Below are 16035 nucleotides of genomic sequence, written 5' to 3'. Positions count from 1 at the left end.
CAGAGGGAGGAGCAGGCTCCCTGCAGGGAGCCCGAGGTGGGGCTCGATCCCGGGTCTCCAGGATCACACCCTGGGCCGAAGGCAGGTGCCGAGCCACTGAGCCCGCCAGGGATCCCCTGACTAGGTGTTCCTATCACATTTCTCAAACTGTTCCTTTTCCTTTGAAGATGCCGTGTACTTTCTCTGCACCCTAGACTGCTCAAGGTCCGAACCCCCACATGTTGGATGTTAACACGTGTCTTACAAATCCATACACAAGGAATCATTAATTAAAGCCTCACAGTTCATGCACGTGCGCGCACACACACACACACACACAGAGCCCACAGTCTTGGAAGATTATCCTGAGGCCAGGGTGGTAGGGTGGTGCCTGCCAGCACCCTCTCAGATGTGGAACAGGGCCCGACATACAGGACTTCTAGCCACGACGGTTGTATGTGAGCGTTGCGTGCTGTCGAGAGAGGCACAAAGCAAAATTAGAGGGAAGATGCAATGGGGAGCAATTGCTTTGTACCCTGTCTGCACCTGGCATGTACCTGTGCTAATCCCTCCCCACAGGTCTTCTTTGGCAACGTGGATTCATCTGGGATCAAACACAATATTTTTAACCCTCCGATTATTGCTCAGTACATCCGTTTGCACCCAACACATTACAGCATCCGCAGCACTCTTCGCATGGAGCTCTTGGGCTGTGACTTCAACAGTAAGTGCCCAGTCATCACGGGCCCTTCCGTGTCCCAGCCCCGGGTGGGATGAATGACTGTCCTAGTCTTCTCGAGGGCAGGGCGATGTCCCAGGACACAGAACCACGAATGCTAAGAGCAGCGCAGTCCCGAGCAAATGCAGGCCTTGGTCATTGTAACCATGGGATTCCCTAGGGGCAGCCACCTCCTCTGGCACTCTTAAGGTCAAAGTGCCCCCGAACTGAGAAGAGCTGACCAGAAGGCGCGGGGCAGCAGTAACAGCATGGGTGCAGGGGTTAATGCCTGGGAGATGGTGCGGTGGGGATAGTAGTGTGGGGGGGGGGTCGGCGGCCGCAGGCCGGTGCAACCGAGGCTGCCTCTTGTCCTTATGATTGCACCCACCTTTAATCTCTCTGAGGTTGCAGCATGCCGCTGGGGATGGAGAGTAAAGCAATATCAGATGCTCAGATCACTGCCTCGTCCCACCTAAGCAGTATGCTTGCCACTTGGTCTCCTTCCCAAGCCCGGCTGCACCTGCAGGGCAGGACTAATGCCTGGAGACCTCAGGTAAGAGGCCTCACACTCGCCACTTAACCGACGCAGAGCAGGGAGGATGGGTTGGGAAAGTCCTCGACTGCTCCTTTAGAAGCCTTTCTGCCACCTGGGTGTTCCCTGAAATGTGTCAAGGGTGGTCGCGTCTCGGGGGAAGAATCCGCAGATATATAGTGGATGTGCCAGGTGATCACACACATTTTTAGGGGGGAAATGATCCCTGAGTGAGCCTCCAAGAAGCAGGATCTCTGTGTGCAATCCTGGCGAATGCCTGTGAAGAAATTGTCGGAGCTCAAGTCCAGTGTTACGGAGAAGTATCTAGAAGTAGCCCTCTTTGCAGGTTTCTCAGTGCCTCAATGGAAAGTGTCACACTCCTCTACCGTTCATTGGGCAGGTTTTTTCCCTGAGAACCACTGAATTAGTGATTTTCTTTTTTTTAACGATTTTTTTTATTTATTTGTGAGAGACAGAGAGAGAGAGAGAGGCAGAGACCCAGGCAGAGGGAGAACCAGGCTCCACTCAGGGAGGCTGATGTGGGACTCGATCCTGGGACTCCAGGATCAGGCCCCGGCCAAAGGCGACGCTAAATCACTGGGCCACCGGGGCTGCCCTGAATTAGTGATTTTCTTTTTTTTTTTGAATTAGTGATTTTCAATCCCTGGATAGCTCTTGGGGATGAACGCAGTCAGTGGTCTCTGCTCTTCCAAGGGGCTTACTTTAAGCGAAACAGATTGTGTGACTCATTGCCAAGCTTCTCATACCCTAGTCCATCTCTATATGGGTCGTATATTCATTTAGCAGACATTTCCTGGGCACCCGTTAAATGGCAGACCCTGAGGCTGTAGGAACGAATCTTGAAATATTGCTTACAGTCTACTAAGGAGAGACCACGAAAATGCAGAGTGGTCCCTGCTATGACGTGGTAAAGAAGAGGGGATGTGGGGGTGTCTGGGAGCAAACGGTACTGTTCCGCAGGATACTAGTCTAACTGACTTTCCTAGGCAAATAACCCAAAAGAGTGGCTGCAAGTGGACTTCCGGAAGACCATGAAAGTCACAGGAATAACCACCCAGGGGGTGAAATCTCTCCTCATCAGCATGTATGTGAAGGAGTTCCTCATCTCCAGTAGTCAAGATGGCCATAACTGGACTCTGTTTCTTCAGAATGGCAAAGTCAAGGTATGCTGGTCTCATGGGAAAGGCACAGAACCTCTCCTAGGGCTTGACATTTAGAAACCTAATAACTTTGTTATGTGATCAAACTTTCAAGGTAAATATTTATTGAAGATCTACAGTAATAGGATACCAGGAAAGACATCTGGGAGGTCACAGAGACTCCAGGCGAGGACATACAATCCCAGGAAGGAGCAGAGTAGAGCCAAAAGTCGATTATCCTCAGGCACGTTGCTGTCATCCAGGATGATGGCAAGAACCAGGGGGTGAAGACGAATGAGAGTTTTTTGCCAAATGTGTAAAGATGTCCGTATCCCCATCAGCTACTTAGAGTCCTAGGCCTCGTCGACCTTTAACACGTGGGACCCAGACATTCTTCCTTCTTGATGTGGGTTTGCTGCATAAGTCAACAAATTGTGCTAATTAGAGGACCTGACAAAAGTCCTGCTATTCCGCGAGTAATGAGAGAATGAATATTCATCTCTATGGTCTCTTTTCTTTTTCACCAAGAATTTTTTTAATGTTTTTATTTTTATTTTTTTACTTTTTTTAAATTTATTTTTTATTGGTGTTCAATTTGCCAACATACAGCATAACACCCAGTGCTCATCCCGTCAAGTGCCCCTTACCAGTCCCTCCGGTAGAGTCTTCTGCTATTTGCTCCTCTGATCGCTAAGAAGCTCCGCCCAGACTAAGAAACTTTCAGGTCCCTAAAAGCAGCATGTTCTTTCTCATACGAGGCTTTTTGTTTGTTTTTTATTTTTTTAATCTTTATTTTTTTTAAGATTTTATTTATTCATGAGAGAGAGAGGCAGAAACACAGGCAGAGACACAGGCAGAGGGAGAAGCAAGCTCCATGCCGGGACCCCGATGTGGGACTCGATCCCAGGTCTCCAGGACCGTGCCCTGGACCAAAGGCAGGTGCCAAACCGCTGAGCCACCCAGGGATCCCTGTTTTTTATTTTTATTTATTATTATTATTATTATTATTTTTACATACTACCAGGCTTTTCTACATACTGTTTATTCTACCTAGAACTGTTTTTTTTTCTAGGTCTCTCCCACTGCCCCCTTTTACTTGGCTCATTCTTTGAGTCGCAGATACACATCATCTCCTCCAGGAAGAATTCCTGGATCCCCCAGTGCTGGACTAGACTTCTGCTTCTGGCAGTTGAGTGGAACAGAGTATAGATAGTATATGTTCTAGAGGACATTCCCATTGTTAAAAGGGTCTATCTCTGAGACGTGGTACCATATAGACGAACCTCAGATGCACTGAGTTACATGAAATAGGCCAGACATAAAAGGACAAACGTTGTATGATTCCATGTATATGAGTGTATTAGGCTTCGCCAGAGAAACAGAGCTGATAGATGTGCGTGTGCATGCACACATGTGCATATGTGTGTGGGGATAAGGGGATTATTGTGAGGAATTGGCTCATGATTACGAAGGCTCACAGGTCCCAAGATCTGCAGGGTGAGCCAGAGCCCTGAAGACCCGGGAGTACCAGTGGTATAGCTCTGGTCTGAGTCCAAAAGCCTGAGAACCAGGAGAGCTGATGGAGTCAGTTCCAGGCTGAAGGCCAGCAGCTCAAGACTTAGGAAGGGGGTGGTGGGCACTGAGGGGGGCACTTGATGGGATGAGCACTGGGTGTTATGCTATATGTTGGCAAATTGAACTCCAAAAAAAAAAATTTTTTTTTAAGAAAAAAAAAGACTTAGGAAGGGTCAGCACTTCAGTTTGAGCCCCAGAGCTGGAAAACCCAATGTCCAGGTTCAAAGGCAGGCAGGCGGGAAAAATTCTGCCTTATTTAGAGGAGGGTCAGCCTTTTTGTTCTACTCAGGCTTTCAAATGATTGATTGGAAGGCTAGCCGCTCTGTTCACTCTATCATTTGAATGTTAATCTCATCCAAAAATACCCTCGCAGACACTCCCAGGATAGTGTCTGACCACATAGGCGGGCACCTCGTGACCTAGTCACGTTGACACACAATGAACAACTACCGTGAGGTGCCTAGAACGGGCGGGTCCACGGAGACTGCAAGAACGGAGGTTGCTCAAGAGTTGGAGGAGAGGACGATGGAGAGTTCTTGTCCAACAGGTGGAGTTTCAGTTTGGCAAGATGAAGGATTCTGGTGATGGACAGTGGTGATGCTTGTTCAACAGTGTGAATGTAGCTCATGCCACGGAATCGTACACTTAAAGATGGTCAAAATGGTAAATTACGTGTTAGGTAAATATTATCACGATAAAAAGGCTATCTCACCTAGAGCACCTGCTTCTTTTTAAAAAAAAAAGATTTTATTTATTTATTTTTTTAAAAAAGATTTTATTTATTTATTCATGAGAATACACAGAGAGGAGAGAGAGAGAGAGAGAGAGAGAGACAGGCAGAGGGAGAAGCAGGCTCCACGCAGGGAGCCCGACGTGGGACCCGATCCCGGGTCTCCAGGATCACATCCGAGGCTGAAGGCGGCGCTAAACCGCTGCGCTCCCCGGGCTGCCCGAGCACCTGCTTCTTAATGCATTGCTGCACTCGATGGGGAAAGGAGGCGCTCCAGCCTCCTCACCACCGAAAGCTCACCCCATGAACCTCAATGTGAAGATAATGAGCTGAAATCAGAGCAAAGAGAGGTAAAATAGGAGAAAAAGTAACATGAATGACCTTTCCTAAAGGAAAATGCTTGTATTAGTGTTGTTATTAGGAGACTAAGCTTTGAGCAAAATGCGAGGAGAACTGAATGCACTAGGTGATGAACCCCAGAAGGGAGCCAAAGTAGTTGCAGGTAAGTAGCACCTCCTGGCATCTGGAAGAACCATGTTCAAGTCCACTCGGAAGGAAGCACTCCCAGTTTAGGTCTCCGAGATTCCCACATCCTAAAATGATACGATCATAAATATCAGCAAACATGCAAGACAACAGGCCGACCTGACTTCAAGTGAGCAGAGGGGCGCCTGGCTGGCTCAGTCAGTAGAGCATATGAGTCGGTATCAGAGTTGTGAGTTCGAGCCCCACACTGGGTGTTGAGCTGAGTTTATTTGTTAAGATTGTATTTATTTATTTGAGATACAGAGCGCAAGAAAGCGAGCACGACTGCTAGGGGGGCAGAGGGAGAAGCAGACTCTCCACTGAGCAGGGAGCCCAACACCTGCCTCAAACCCAAGACTGCAGGATCAGGATCATGACCTGAGCTGAAGGCAGACGCTTCACTGACTGAGCACCTCCCGCCCCAGGTGCCCTGGGTGTGGATCCTTCTTTAAAAAAAATAGTTGGGCAGCCCGCGTGGCTCAGCAGTTTAGCGCCGCCTTCAGCCCAGGGCCTGATCCCGGAGACCCGGGATCAAGTCCCACATGGGGCTCCCTGCATGGAGCCTGCTTCTCCCTCTGCCTGTGTCTCTGCCCCCTCTCTCTCTCATGAATAAATGAATAAAAATCTTCAAAACAATTTTTTTAATTAGTCAAATTAAATTTTTAAAAACCAAGTGAGCAGAAACATCAAGAAAGATTCAGTATCTGAGTAACATCAGATATTGATGAACTATGACAACTTAAATGACTAACTCTCCAAGACTGTTAGGCCGTTTTAGGAAAACAAAAGTACTTCTAGAAATGAAAAACCTCATTGTTGAAGCTTGAAATTGAAAGAAAGACCTAACGGCAGATTAGACTCAGCCAAAGAGAATTTGGTCAATTGGAAGATCCAGCTCGAGAAGGTACCGAGGATGGCGCACGGGAGACGAGACAGAGAAGGCCATACGTGATTGGAATCCCAGACCGAAAGGGAAAACACGGTGGAGAAATGGCAAGACGTTAACTTTAAAAATAAAATCACCAGTGACTTTACCTGCAAAATATGGATTTATTTTCGACCAGCAGAGAATTCCGAGGGGGAAGATGCAAGCGAGGGTGGAACCATAGGCGTCTGCAGAACAAAAGCGAGGCACGCCCTTTTGTACAGGAAAGGGGGGAGGGCGGACAGGCTGCTATCAACAAAAAGCCCATTGGAATGATCTGGAAGTTGGAAGTGTAGTGGTTTGTCGTGGGCTGAGTTGTGACGGTCTCTCATTGGCCGGGCTGCTGCGGGGCTGGGGCCAGGAGGGTGAGCCTTCCTTCCTCCTGCTCTGGGGGTAACGGAGTGGAGCAGGCCTCCAGGTCTTCCTGTTGGATTGGCCTGAGGACCAGCGGCAAGGGGTGCGGGCTCAGCCGGCGGGCCTCCCGGCTCCACTCCAGAGGAGCTTTCCTTTTAGGAACCTTCACAGAACCAACGAGGACAGCCAGTTTGCCACCTCCATTCTGCATTTTACCGGAAGTTATAATCAGAGAAGTTAGGCAAGGAAAAGAAATAAAAGGCATGTAAGTTGGAAAGAAGTAGTCAGTCTCTCTGCACTGATGATATGAATATATATCGTTAGTGCATCGAACCAGCCCTCACTCCCCTACAGAGTTCCTGGGATACAAAGAATACTCCAAGTTCCTATTGACAAGTAGGAAGAAAATAAACCTGCCGATGCAGGTGAGCTAGCTGCAGAGCTCACTCTGGAGAGTCTAGGAGAAACCATGGAGAAAAGAGACGAGGTCAGTGGGAGGAAACAGATAAAATCATTTCTGAAAAGAGGAATTGCCGCCCTGAGTGAAGAAATCCTAAGACCTGAGACCTGTGGGTCAGAGCACTGGCTTCTGGAACCGAAAGCAAAGGGCTTGAAAGTCCGTAAGACTGGGGATGATGCTGTGTCTGGTGAGGGGCGATCCATGTCTCGTTGGCTTGGTGATGAACAGGAGCAGCGACCGACGAGTGGAAATCCGGGAGGGCCCTAGAAAAGCAAATAGGACATCTCCGGACGCAAAGCCCTTTCTGTCCCATAGAGGAAATCGCACTTCACTTTATCAACAGTAGAGGGTGCGCCCGGCCTAATAAACCCAATACTCCAGCCGGCTTGCTTCTCCCAGCCCACAGGAAATCGTCTTCTGGCTGGAACTAGGAATCCTAAAGAATTCCTCAACCAACCAAGACGGCTGATGAGTTCAGAGGTGTCCTTGTTCCTGATTTGTCACCGCCCGCTCCCTTGAAAACCCCACTGACTTTGGGCTTGGCAATCGCACCCATTCTGACCAGTGGAATGTGAGTGCAAACAGAAACTTTAAAGATTTTATTTATTTCTTTGGCAGAGACTGAGAGAGGGAGAGCGCGCGCACAGCCGGGGTGGGTTCAGCGTCCGACTGCAGGTATCAGTTCGGCGTGATGTCCGGGTTGTGACAGCCCCACGTGGGTCCGCGTCATTGCGGAGTCTGCTGGAGATTCCCTCCCTGTGGCCCTCCTGCTTGTGCTCTCTCTCTCTCTCTCTCTCTCTCTCTCTCTCTCTCAGATAAATAAATAAATCTTTAAAAAATGTTCAACCAAAATCTCATAATGAGAAAACAGTCGCACAAGTTTACAATGTGTGACATTCTAGGACACAGCAGTCCTAGACTTTTAGAAATGTCAATGTCGTGAAGGACCCAAAGCGCCCAGAGACTGGGAGTCTGTTCTAGATCAGAGGTGATTTAAAGACATATGATAAGTAGAGGCAGCGTGTGATTTTTAGTAGATCCTCGATTGGAGAAATTGCTCAAGTGACATCGTACTGACAACTGGACATTCTTAATTATCAGGACCTGTTATGGCAATCTCAAGTTTGGCGGGTGTGATGATGGCACTCTGTGCCTATGAACGCCCCCCCCCCTTTTTTTTTTTTTGCTGTCTACAAGACACTCATTTTATTTTTTAATTTTTATTTTTTATGAATTTATTTTTTAATTGGTGTTCAATTTGCCAACATATAGCATAAACACCCAGTGCTCATCCCATCAAGCACCCCCCTCAGTGCCTGTCACTCAGTCACCCCCACCCCCCGCCCACCTCCCCTTCCACCACCCTTAGTTCGTTTCCCAGAGTTAGGAGTCTCTCGTGTTCTGTCTCCCTCCCTGATATTTCCCACTCATTTGTTCTCCTTTCCCGTTTATTCCCCTTCACTATTTTTTATATTCCCCAAATGAATGAGACCATATAATATTTGTCCTCCTCGACTGACTTACTTCACTCAGCATAATACCCTCCAGTTCCATCTACATCGAAGCAAATGGTGGGTATTTGTCGTTCCTAATGGCTGAGGAATATTCCATTGTATACACAGACCACATCTTCCTTATCCATCATCTTTCGATGGACACCGAGGCTCCTTCCACAGTTTGGCTATTGTGGACATGGCTGCTAGAAACATCGGGGTGTAGGTGTCCTGGCGTTTCACTGCATCTGAATCTTTGGGGTAAATCCCCAGCAGTGCAATTGCTGGGTCGTAGGGCAGGTCTATCTTTAACTCTTTGAGGAACCTCCACACAGTTTTCCAGAGTGGCTGCACCAGGTCACATTCCCACCAACAGTGCAGGAGGGTTCCCCTTTCTCCGCATCCTCTCCGACATGTGTGGTTTCCTGCCTGGTTAATTTTCCCCATTCTCACTGGTGTGAGGTGGGATCTCATGGTGGTTTTGATTTGTATTTCCCTGATGGCAAGTGATGCAGAGCATTTTCTCATGTGCCTGTTGGCCATGTCTATGTCTTCCTCTGTGAGATTTCTCTTCATGTCTTTTGCCCATTTCATGATGGGATTGTTTGTTTCTTTGGTGTTGAGTTTAATAAGTTCTTTTTTTTTATTTTTTATTTTTTTATTTTTATTTATTTATGTATGATAGACACAGAGAGAGAAAGAGGCAGCGACACAGGCAGAGGGAGAAGCAGGCTCCATGCACCGGGAGCCCGATGTGGGACTCGATCCCGGGTCTCCAGGATCGCGCCCTGGGCCAAAGGCAGGCGCCAAACTGCTGCGCCACCCAGGGATCCCGAGTTTAATAAGTTCTTTATAGATTTTGGAAACTAGCCCTTTATCTGATAGTCATTTGCAAATATCCTCTCCCATTCTGTAGGTTGTCTTTGAGTTTTGTTGACTGTATCCTTTGCTGTGCAAAAGCTTCTTATCTTGATGAAGTCCCAATAGTTCATTTTTGCTTTTGTTTCTTTAGCTTTCGTGGATGTATCTTGCAAGAAGTTACTGTGGCCAAGTTCAAAAAGGTGTTGCCTGTGTTCTCCTCTAGGATTTTGATGGAGTCTTGTCTCACATTTAGATCTTTCATCCATTTTGAGTTTATCTTTGTGTCTGGTGCAAGAGAGTGGTCTAGTTTCATTCTTCTGCATGTGGATGTCCAATTTTCCCAGCACCATTTATTGAAGAGACTGTCTTTCTTCCAGCGGATCGTCTTTCCTCCTTTGTCGAATATTAGTTGACCATAAAGTTGAGGGTCCACTTCTGGGTTCTCTATTCTGTTCCATTGGTCTATGTGTCTGTTGTTGTGCCAGTACCACACTGTCTTGATGACCACAGCTTTGTAACTCAACCTAAAATCTGGCATTGTGATGCCCCCAGGTATGTTTTCTTTTTTAATATTCCCCTGGCTATACGGGGTCTTTTTTTGATTCCACACAAATCTTAAGATGATTTGTTCTAACTCTCTGAAGAAAGTCCATGGTATTTTGATAGGGATTGTATTAAATGTGTAAACTGCCCTGGGTAACATTGACATTTTCACAATATTAATTCTTCCAATCCATGAGCATGGAATATTTTTCCATCTCTTTGGGTCTTCCTCAATTTCTTTCAGAAGTGTTCTATAGTTTTTAGGGTATAGATCCTTCACCTCTTTGGTTAGGTTTATTCCTAGGTATCTTACGCTTTTGGGTGCAATTGTAAATGGGATTGACTCCTTCATTTCTCTTTCTTCAGTCTCATTGTGAGTGTATAGAAATGCCATTGATTTCTGGGCATTGATTTTGTATCCTGCCACGCTACCAAATTGCTGCATGAGTTCTAGCAATCTTGGGGTGGAGGCTTTTGGGTTTTCTATGCAGAGTATCATGTCATCAGTGAACGGCGTTATTGTGGGTTCGACATGCAGAGAGTTCTAGAACTTACTCAGCCTGCACCCCCCATTTCTTTTTCTTTTTTAATTTAACATCATGCCGACGCAACTTTCAATTGTGAGATGTAGTCTCACACTGGAAATAAAACGTGATGTCGGCATGATGTTAACAGCGATCTTCGAGACAGATGCGCTGAATCGCAGGGTGGACACTTCACTTTAGAAATCCGAATACTTCATCAAATGTTTTTTTTGTTTTTTTACCTCTCATAAATGATCTCACTTTCTACTCTGAGTTCAGTTTAGTCTGGTTCCTGACTTACTAATTCGTGCGTCCGTGTCCTCCTGTTTGGGTCTTAGGAAGGGCGACGACCGTAGCAGGCCTCACCTGCCTCCTAACCGTGTGGACGTGCCCCCGCGAGTGGGATAGAGACAGGGGGCACATCTCGGTGTGTGACACGCGGTGACTGTAGGCGGCGGGTGTCGGCGCCCACGGCATTAGTGCCGCGGGGACTAAACCCTCACTGGCCGGGATACGGGACACGTTGGCGAGCGGCTGAGGGCGTTCGGCCTAGCGCGGAACCGGGTCGAGGCGGGGCTCCTGGAAGCTGCTGGAAGAGTAAGGGCGGGGGCCCTGCGGGTCGGCGGCTCACGGCGCTGGGGGTCTCCTTTCAGGTCTTCCAGGGAAACCGGGATTCCTCCACGCCCGTGCGGAACGCTCTCGAACCCCCGCTGCTGGCTCGCTACGTGCGCCTGCACCCGCAGAGCTGGGCGCACCACATCGCCCTGAGGCTGGAGGTCCTGGGCTGCGACACCCAGCAGCCCGCCTGACCCCCGCCTCTGCGGCCCTGTGCCCCCGCCTCCCCGCCCTGTCCCCGCAGCCCCCCCGGCCCTGCCCCCCACCCCCACCACCTCCCCGGCCCTGCCCCCTCTCCCCCAAGGGCTCCCACATTCGCCCTTCCCTCCCGCGGCCTGAGGAATGTGCACATCTGGAAGGCGTCCTCCGGCCGACAGCGAGGTCTGTCGCGCAGCTCCACGTCCTCTGTGCAGTGACCGCGTCTACGGCGCCGCGGGGCCCGGAGCGAGCCTCTCCGTCCCACACGCCGCGGATCATGGGAGGCGGCGCGCAGGCCGATCTGGGCCTCCCTGTAGACGCGGTCATACGTCCGTGTCCTCCTCTTTGGGGCTCAGGAAGGGCGACGACCGTAGCAGGCCTCACTGGGACCCCACGCCCACTGGGGGCCGAGGGGTCCGAGGCCGGGAGGAGCCGAAGTGTGCGACCCACGGCTGCGTCCACGGGGGTTCCTGGTGCAAGAGGACAAGGCCTTACACTCTCACGACAGGCAAGGAAATCGATGCTTTTCCCCCGAACTAGAGCACTTCGTGGTGACCGTGCTGGCGCTGCCGTGACCTCCTGTCGCGGGTGATCGCGGAGCAGCGCGGGGGCAGGTGCACACGGTTAGGACTCCGCCGCCGCCGGCGGGTTAGGGCTGATGCACAGAGGTCGGTAACTGGCTTTCCCGAGCAGCCCGGGAGGCAAGCGGACCCCGGAGGCGACGTGGTTCTATTTCCTGGAAAAGGTCAGCCACCCTGCTCTCTCTTAATGACCCTGCTCTGGAATTCCTTTGCTATGGGCCAGATACACCAATTTCTGAAATGCTCTTGGATCCAGCCCTTGGGCCCTCCTGCTGCTTTCCTCCATGACTGCTCACATAAAACCTTGACACACGCACAACCGCCTTCAACAGATGTAGTCTCACACTGGAAATAAAAATGTGAACAGCGATCTTCGAGACAGATGCGCTGAATCGCAGGATGGACACTTTAGAAATCCGAATTAGTAAGTCAGGAACCAGACTAAACTGAACTCAGAGTAGAAAGTGAGATCATTTATGAGAGGTAAAAAAAAACAAAAAAACATTTAAATTAAAACGGAGCCTTGATCCAGGATAAGACTTCATAGAAGGCAAGAGACTGAAAAAGAAATGGGGGGTGCAGGCTGAGTAAGTTCTAGAACTCTCTGCCGACGCTCTTGTGCCCGGGGTGAGCAACACTGCCTTGGGCACCGCAGAATGCCACAGGCTGAGCTATGCAAAGTGCTCTAACCGGGATAAAAATTGAAAGTTGCCGAGAGGAAGATCACATTGGATGTGGTCAAATAAAACAAGAGGAAAAATTTCTTTGGGATGAAATTACAATAATAATCATCAAACAAATTAGAATCAAACAAATTAGATCAGAGTCTCTTAGTGCAAAGCAGAATTAAAGAGAGACCAGAGCAAAACACAGCCTGGGGCCAGTGGGAAATTCCAGGGCGAATGTAGAAGAATGAGGATGCGCATTGTCTACTGGGTAAACCTGGGCACGGAGCACACAGACACTATTGCTAACGCCAGAAAACCCGCGCAGTTCTAGAAGGCCACTCCGTTAGCGGCAATCACCAACATCACAGCAAGTTAATTATCAGAAGATCGGGAAGCAAATTCACTCTCCTATGACAAAAGTACTTTGTGACTTTGAGTGAACAAATATAATTTTCTATCACAAACATTTTATCAGACAATCTTGGGGTGCCCGGGTGGCTCAGTAGTTTGGCGCCTGCCTTTGGCCCAGGACGTGACCTTTGAGTCCCGGGATCGAGTCCCACGTCGGGGCTCCCTGTGTCAGGTCTGCTTCTCCCTCTGCCTGCGTCCCTATCTCTCTCTGTGTCTCTCTATGTCTCTCATGAATAAATTAAAAAAATCTTAAAAAAAGAAAGACATAATCTCAAGGTCACAAGTCAACAATCTTTGGAAGACACGTATTAAAATGAGTCTTTCAATGCTATAGAACAGACTATATAAAAATCCAGCTTCACACACACAAAAAAATCCAGCTTCACAATGACAAAATGCAGATTCAGACTCAACTTTATTGTTTGTAAAATGACCGTGAGGATTTCTAACCCTCTGACTACCTACTCACAGGCTGACGACTGGCAGAGCGCTCCTAGAAACTTGCGGGTACAGTGTCACCATATTGCTAATCAAAACGGAGACCACTTATATAATTTCATTGAGAGATATCTCAAAAGACCTAAATAATTGAGATCAGAAGACTCAATGTTACAAAGATGTTCTTCACAGACAGAGCTGTAGGTTCAGCACAATCTCAGTGTAAAGTCCAGCGTGTTCTCACTGTGGAATCCAGCAGGTGGAAATGTAAAAAGCCGAGAATAGCCAAAATATCAGCAGCATTTATCTGATTTCATTTTTGAAGATTTTTAAATTCATTTTGACGTAATCTCTACACCCAGCATGGGGCTTGAACTCACAACCCAAAATCAAGAGTCACAGGCTCTGCCCACTGAGCTAGCCAGGCCACATGTATTTCAAAGCTATAGTAATGAAGACAATGTGGTACTGACACAAGGACAGATCGATAGACTAGTGGGACATATTAGGATCCAGAGATAGACCCACATTATATACGGACACTTGATTGATGACAAAAGAGCCCCCCAGGACAGGAGGACTGGGCCAACCAGAAATCCTTGTAAAAAAATGAAATTTGGGGATCCCTGGGTGGCGCAGCGGTTTGGTGCCTGCCTTTGGCCCAGGGCGCGATCCTGGAGACCCGGGATCGAATCCCATGTCGGGCTCGCGGTGCATGGAGCCTGCTTCTCCCTCTGCCTGTGTCTCTGCCTCTCTGTGTGTGTGTGTGTGTGACTATCATAAATAAATAAAAATTCAAAAAAAATTGAAATTTGGGGCGCCTGGCTGGCTCAGCAGTAGAGTGCGTGACTCTTAATCTTGGGGCTGTGAGTTCAAGCCCTGCACTGGGAGTAGCGTCTACTAAAACCAAATAAATAAATATACTTTAAAGAGAGAAAGCCATTAAAAAAAATGAAATGTGACTCCTTCCTCACACTGTACAAAGATAAAATTAGTCTCAAGTGAATTAAAGCTCTATGAATGGCGAACAATAGAACTTCTAGGAGGGTCATGGCAGGTGTCCTCAACAGCATCCGACCATCGGGCACTGCCTACCAAAGGTGAGCCTGTGGATACCCCCTGGTGACTGTCTCGGGTAAGGACCTGATGACACCGGGGAGCACTAGGCATGACGGCTCCACGCCGGAGCCCCCCCGACTGCAGACATTTCCTGCTGGCTCATTTTCATCACCGGATTCCATGCTGTTCCATAGCAGAGATCATAATTTGCCCTTTGCTTTCTGACACAACTCTAAGGCATCATTCACGCTGGTTCCTCTGTGGACGTGACCATCTTTCCTTAAAAACTAACTTATGGGATGGGGCGCCTGGGTGCTCGGCTGGTGGAGCATCCAACTCTTCGTTTCAGCCCAGGTCATGCTCTCAGGGCCCACTTTGGGCTCCTCAGGTCAGGCTCTGTGCCTGGCAGGGAGTCCGCTTGAGGGCTCTCTCCCCTTGCCCCTCCCCGCACTGACCCACATGCTCACTTTCTCTCTGTCTCTCTCTAAAATAAATAAATAGAGCTTTAAAAAAATCAATGAGTAGGAGTTCTTTGCATCTTAAGGATTTTAACCTATTATTTGTTGCCAAATTTGTCATTAGTCACATATTCTTTACAGCATTTTGCTTTATGAAAGCTTTGGGGGTTTTTAAAAGATTTTTAGTACTTTATCTGAAAGGGAGAGAAGGTGAGAGAATGCAAGCAGAGGGAGTGGGTGGCAGAGGAAGAGGGAGAAGCAGGCTCCCCGCTGAGCAGGGGGGCCCATGCAGGGCTCCATCCCAGGACTCCGGATCATGACCTGAGCCCAAGGCAGATGCTTAACAGGCTGAGCCACCCAGGGCCCCAAAACTTCACACTTTTTATGCCGTGAGTTTATTATCAGTACTTTCAAGTATGGCTTTGGCTTAGATGACATGCTTAGAGTCGCTTTGTTCCACACCAAGATGATAAATGCATCCACCCAGATTTTATTCCAATATGTACACGGTTTTATGTTTGTTCAGTCCCTGATCCATCTAGAATTTATTTATTTAGTTTATGTGTAGGGTTTTCCTTCAGTGCATCATCATATTAAACCTTCTCTTCCCCCCCCCAAATATGAAGTGCCACCTTCACCGTTTATCCAAGTGCCATGTGGACGCTACTATAAGGGAGGGGAGACACCCTGTGGCACATCACACATCTTAGAGTGGTTCGGGCCTGCGGGGAAGCACAACTGTGGGTAAGAGGCAGAAGGTGCCTCTGTGTGCAGCTGTCCGATGGAAACCGGGGGGTGGGGTTCATGGATGACGTCATAATCAGTGGGGGAGTTCTGTTCGGAACCTCAGAGACGTTAGGCGAGGCCTCTGAGCTACTTCTGTGGACTGCTGCACTCTGAAGACAAGCCTACTTCTCTGGCTCCTTTGGACGCTGTCGCTGAGTCAGGTGAGTGGCCTGCCCCGCGACTTCGGTCACTTTAAGCCCTCTCAACACTACCTGACTGGCTTCATCATAGATGTCATGGTACTAGAAAGGCCAAGCTTGAATGGCCCAAGTCGGGGTTCTGTGTTCACATGCCAAGCAGCCCGCAGGAGGGCTGCAGGTGTTGGCTTGGTGCCTCAGAGGTGTCATTGTCTTGGCCATTGCCTCGTGGCCATCACCCTTAAGCCCTTAAACGGTGATTGAGGCAGCACACGGGATGGGATGGCACCCCCTCTTTTGTCAAG

General features: G+C 48.7%; 1 protein-coding gene across 2 annotated transcripts in view; it reads left to right on the top strand.

Annotated features, from left to right (window-relative positions):
* F8 (coagulation factor VIII) overlaps positions 1-11271 on the top strand; it is a 150698-nt gene extending 139427 nt beyond the window's left edge. For both annotated transcript variants that reach the window (XM_055338504.1, XM_055338503.1), the window contains 4 exons: positions 559-703; positions 1102-1250; positions 2237-2413; positions 11033-11271. In XM_055338504.1, the coding sequence (XP_055194479.1) occupies positions 559-703; positions 1102-1250; positions 2237-2413; positions 11033-11188 (627 nt within the window). In that variant the 3' untranslated portion in view covers positions 11189-11271. The remainder of the gene's footprint in view (positions 1-558; positions 704-1101; positions 1251-2236; positions 2414-11032) is intronic.
* The last annotated feature ends 4764 nt before the right edge of the window (positions 11272-16035 follow it).

This window comes from Nyctereutes procyonoides, unplaced genomic scaffold (assembly GCF_905146905.1).
Source record: "Nyctereutes procyonoides isolate TBG_1078 unplaced genomic scaffold, NYPRO_anot_genome, whole genome shotgun sequence".
NCBI lineage: Eukaryota > Metazoa > Chordata > Mammalia > Carnivora > Canidae > Nyctereutes > Nyctereutes procyonoides.
Note: the sequence above shows the minus strand (reverse complement) of the source record. Positions and strands in the feature narration are given on the sequence as shown.